Genomic DNA, 3,809 nt, shown 5'->3' on the forward strand with positions numbered 1-3,809 from the left:
AATGGTTAATCTGTTGGTTTGTTAAGAGAACATTTTAAGGTCTGTGGATCATCAAAGTGATAATGGTAAATTATTATATGGGATTGCAAAACCATATTTACAAAATAATCTACTTTTTGGAATTTAACCCCGCCATTAAAAAAAGTAGATTATTAAATCACCATCAATGCATACAGTAAAAAGAAAACCATAATTTTATAGCTTTATTTTTCTTTATTTGTTTTATAGGCCAATTGTTAAAATCCATATGATATTGGATTTTTTAAAATATTGTAAAGTGCAACTCCAACCGGATATACAATTGCCTTTATCTTTTTATTTATTATTTTAATGTTGCTCAGTATTAAAAAATCGCATGACTCTTCATGAGAGATTAATATTATTAGATTCTTTACAGATGTCTCTCTCTTATTGTATGATTTGTTCGTGCTTTTTCAATATCTTTTCACAAAAATATTGCTTGATATGAGATATAAAAATGTTTACTGAAGCACAGTTTCCCTGAATAGTAGCCATGTCATTGCACAACTGAAGGAGAGTCGAGAAGAAGTCCAAAAAGCATTGACTACCAGGATAACAGTAGCCAAATATATGGTTTCAATTCTTCAACATAAAATAGAACAGCCGGTACAATATCTAGAAAGAATAAGCATTTGGCTTCACACTTGACCGTTTAGAAAATTCAAAAATGATTTGGACCATGAGTGTCCAAGAGACTACTGGATGCTTAACAATATATCCTGTTTATGGAAAACAGCCTGAAGTGACTCATTTGTTTATTGGTGGTGTAAACCTGTATGAGCTGCTGAAAGTGATTTCACAGCTCACTGCTCAGCACTTAAGAAAAGTTTACACAGGCCATGAATACAATACCTCATTCACTGCTATGGAAATTCTTGACCATGTGGCTTGCTTTAAGCTTATTTCCACAAAACAGGAGACGAATAAAATTAAGAGGAAACATACAAATAATAAAATCAAACTAAAAAGTCTTTCATGCATTATTTTTTGACAATTTAGTAAAACAGAACACAAAAAGCCTATAAGGATGTGATGCATTGATAATATTCCAGGCATCAGTTAAAAACAAATTGAGACATAGTCACTTATGGTCTATGCTATATTTTTCCAGGTCTGGTTACATATATACATCATGAGCATTTCAAGCACATAACCTGCTTTATCTTTTATCAATAGCATGCAACTTGGGGGAAAAAAAATCACATCTGACAATAGTTTTTAAACTACAATATAAAGTATTCAAGTACAAAATATTTAATGTGTAAATTAGCCTTTTTATATAACAAAGCACATACAAATACAAATTATATTGAAGGTCATGTGTGATTTTAAATAAACAGAAACTGAATATCAAGCTGAACATAATTCACTATTGCACATTAACCTCTTTCTTGATTGCACACATTTTCCACATAATAATCTAACAAAGAATCACCCTGTGTGTATTTATGGTCCTTTAGTTCAGAATCAAGTCACCATTTTACTAATATCTACATATTTGGTCAGCGATCTCTCTAGATGCATGAGAAGAAATAGTGCAAAATGTTAACATTCATATTTATGATCAAATTATTAATCTGTACATTTTTTACAATTTGAAACAACCTAAAAGTAATATACAGAATGTTCCCAAATGGTTAATTTTAAGTTTTATTTTTACAACCATAAAATAACTCTTACAGAACGTTCCCTCATAATTATTTTAGAACAAAAAGCCATTCTACATCTGTAAATGACGCATTCTAACTAAAAAGCAAAATTTAAAAAATGCAGGTTTAGGGATTTTGGGGGTGCTGGGTGTTCTAAGAATGTTCTGGGAACCAAAAACAAACATTACCAGAACGTTCTGCCAACTAATGTTGTTTGGGACAGGGCAGCATGACGGTCTATTTCTCTGCGCCCCCAATACTGTCCTTTTTTAAAAGATGAGAATAATTGATATTGATGCTATTTTTGTTAGTAGATTCAAACTTACATTATACAAAACATTATATTTAGCTGTAATCTGTGTTTGTCTGTTTGGTTGTGTAAATAAAAGAAGGGGGAAATGGGTGACCCCTAAAACCCTTCCTTTCACCAAACACTTTAAAAAAATGAATAACCAACATGATGACTTCAAATTTTAATCAATTATCCAACTGCCATGTTTAAGAAATATTTTCAGAATGTGCTATAAGCATCCAGAATGCCATTAGGGTGCGTATTAGTCAAAGTATTAGAGAACTGTTGACTTCCAGAAGACACAGACCTTTGAGATGACAGTCTGAACCTCTTCTTTAACTCTCTGCTGTTTTTTTGTCTGTCCCTCACATATTCCTGATAATTCCTCGTTAATAAAGTGTACAAGAAAGGGTTGATACAACTGTTACTGTACGCCAAACAGGTCACAGCAAAGTTAATGTACACCACCGTGCTGCTCAAGAGCCTCCCGTGCGCGTAATAATAGATACTGAGCAACTGCCACAACCAGAAGGGTAAGAAACACGCCCAATAGGTCAGAACTATACCTAAGATCATGTATAACACCTTTTGCTTAGGACACTTCTTCATTCCTCTGGATGGGAATACAGAGGTTTGCGACAGCCAGTAGGTCCGGGCTAACTTCAGATAGAGATAACCGATGATTAATCCAGGAACCAAGATACAGGTGTTGAACAGAACGGTCAGATACACCCTGTACGCGGTCATCTTCCAGGTCGGGTGGCACATGCGCTTCTCTACTCCATTGTGCACGTCTCTCTTGAGGTCAATCATGATCATGGTCGGTAGAGCCAGGATGAAGGAAAAGAGCCACACGAGGCATGTGACCGCGCGCCTGTAGCGCCGGGACCGGCCGAAGGTGTCTAGCGGGTTCACGACGGCCAGATAGCGCTCCGTGCACATGGTGGTCAAGATGAAGATGCTCGCGTGCATGGTGGCGAAATCCAGGCTGAACAGAACGCGGCACCCAATGTCGCCAAAGTACCAGTCCTTCGCAAAATACGTCCAAACCACGAACGGGATGGTGGAGAGGTACAGCAGATCCGCCAGAGCCAAGTTCACAATGTAGACATACATCGATCCAGTTACGCGCGCAGAGGTGTTCACAATGACCAGAGTGTAAACGTTTCCAACCACGCCAACCAAACACATTATGGTCAAAATTGTGCCGAGTATGGATGTAATAAGCATATCGTAAGAGGACGCGGGCGCGTGCTCGTCGGGTCCTGCTATTGTTGGTGATATGTTGGTAAAAGCAGCAAAGATGTTCTCCTGATTCCTCACACCAAGTGGATCATCTGATTCCATTTCAAAAAAGCTTCACTTCATTCCTCGGTGAATTCATTTGAACTGTTTGAGGAGCATTGCAATGAAATAAAATGTGTCCCAGACTTCAGAGGTAACTGAAATTTCCATTATACAAAATATATTAATAGCAATTAACTGTGTCCGCGTTCTCAGCATCTGCGCGCAAAACTTCTCAGGCTGCAGGTCCAGCTGGTGTAATATTGTCATAGCTGCAGTGCATGGGTGGGATTAATGAGAATCACTCGGGTCTAGTCCTTAGTGCATCACCTATAGAACAATAAAGGGTTCTAGGAAGCATTTCACGATTGCTTCAGTTCCTCAGCAACATGAAAGGAATGTGGCCTTTCTTAATAAAAGAAACAAAGAGAGTTACGAGAGAATTTATGATTAAAATGACTCATTATTAAAATGATTCTTAATATTAGACCTAGCCTACTGCAATTCATATTTAAGTGGTTTTGAATTTAAAACTGGAATTAGTATTTTGTAATTAGTATTTT

General features: G+C 36.8%; 1 protein-coding gene across 1 annotated transcript; it reads right to left on the minus strand.

Annotated features, from left to right (window-relative positions):
• Nucleotides 1-2,136: 2,136 nt before the first annotated feature.
• uts2r5 (urotensin-2 receptor 5) lies at nucleotides 2,137-3,502 on the minus strand. The gene has a single exon (XM_056261702.1). It carries the CDS (start codon nucleotides 3,307-3,309, stop codon nucleotides 2,182-2,184), a length of 1,128 nt encoding a protein of 375 aa, XP_056117677.1. The 5' UTR covers nucleotides 3,310-3,502; the 3' UTR covers nucleotides 2,137-2,181.
• Nucleotides 3,503-3,809: the final 307 nt, after the last annotated feature.

This window comes from Rhinichthys klamathensis, unplaced genomic scaffold (genome assembly GCF_029890125.1).
Source record: "Rhinichthys klamathensis goyatoka isolate OS25496 unplaced genomic scaffold, OSU_Roscu_1.1 h1tg000184l_1, whole genome shotgun sequence".
Classification (NCBI taxonomy): domain Eukaryota; kingdom Metazoa; phylum Chordata; class Actinopteri; order Cypriniformes; family Leuciscidae; genus Rhinichthys; species Rhinichthys klamathensis.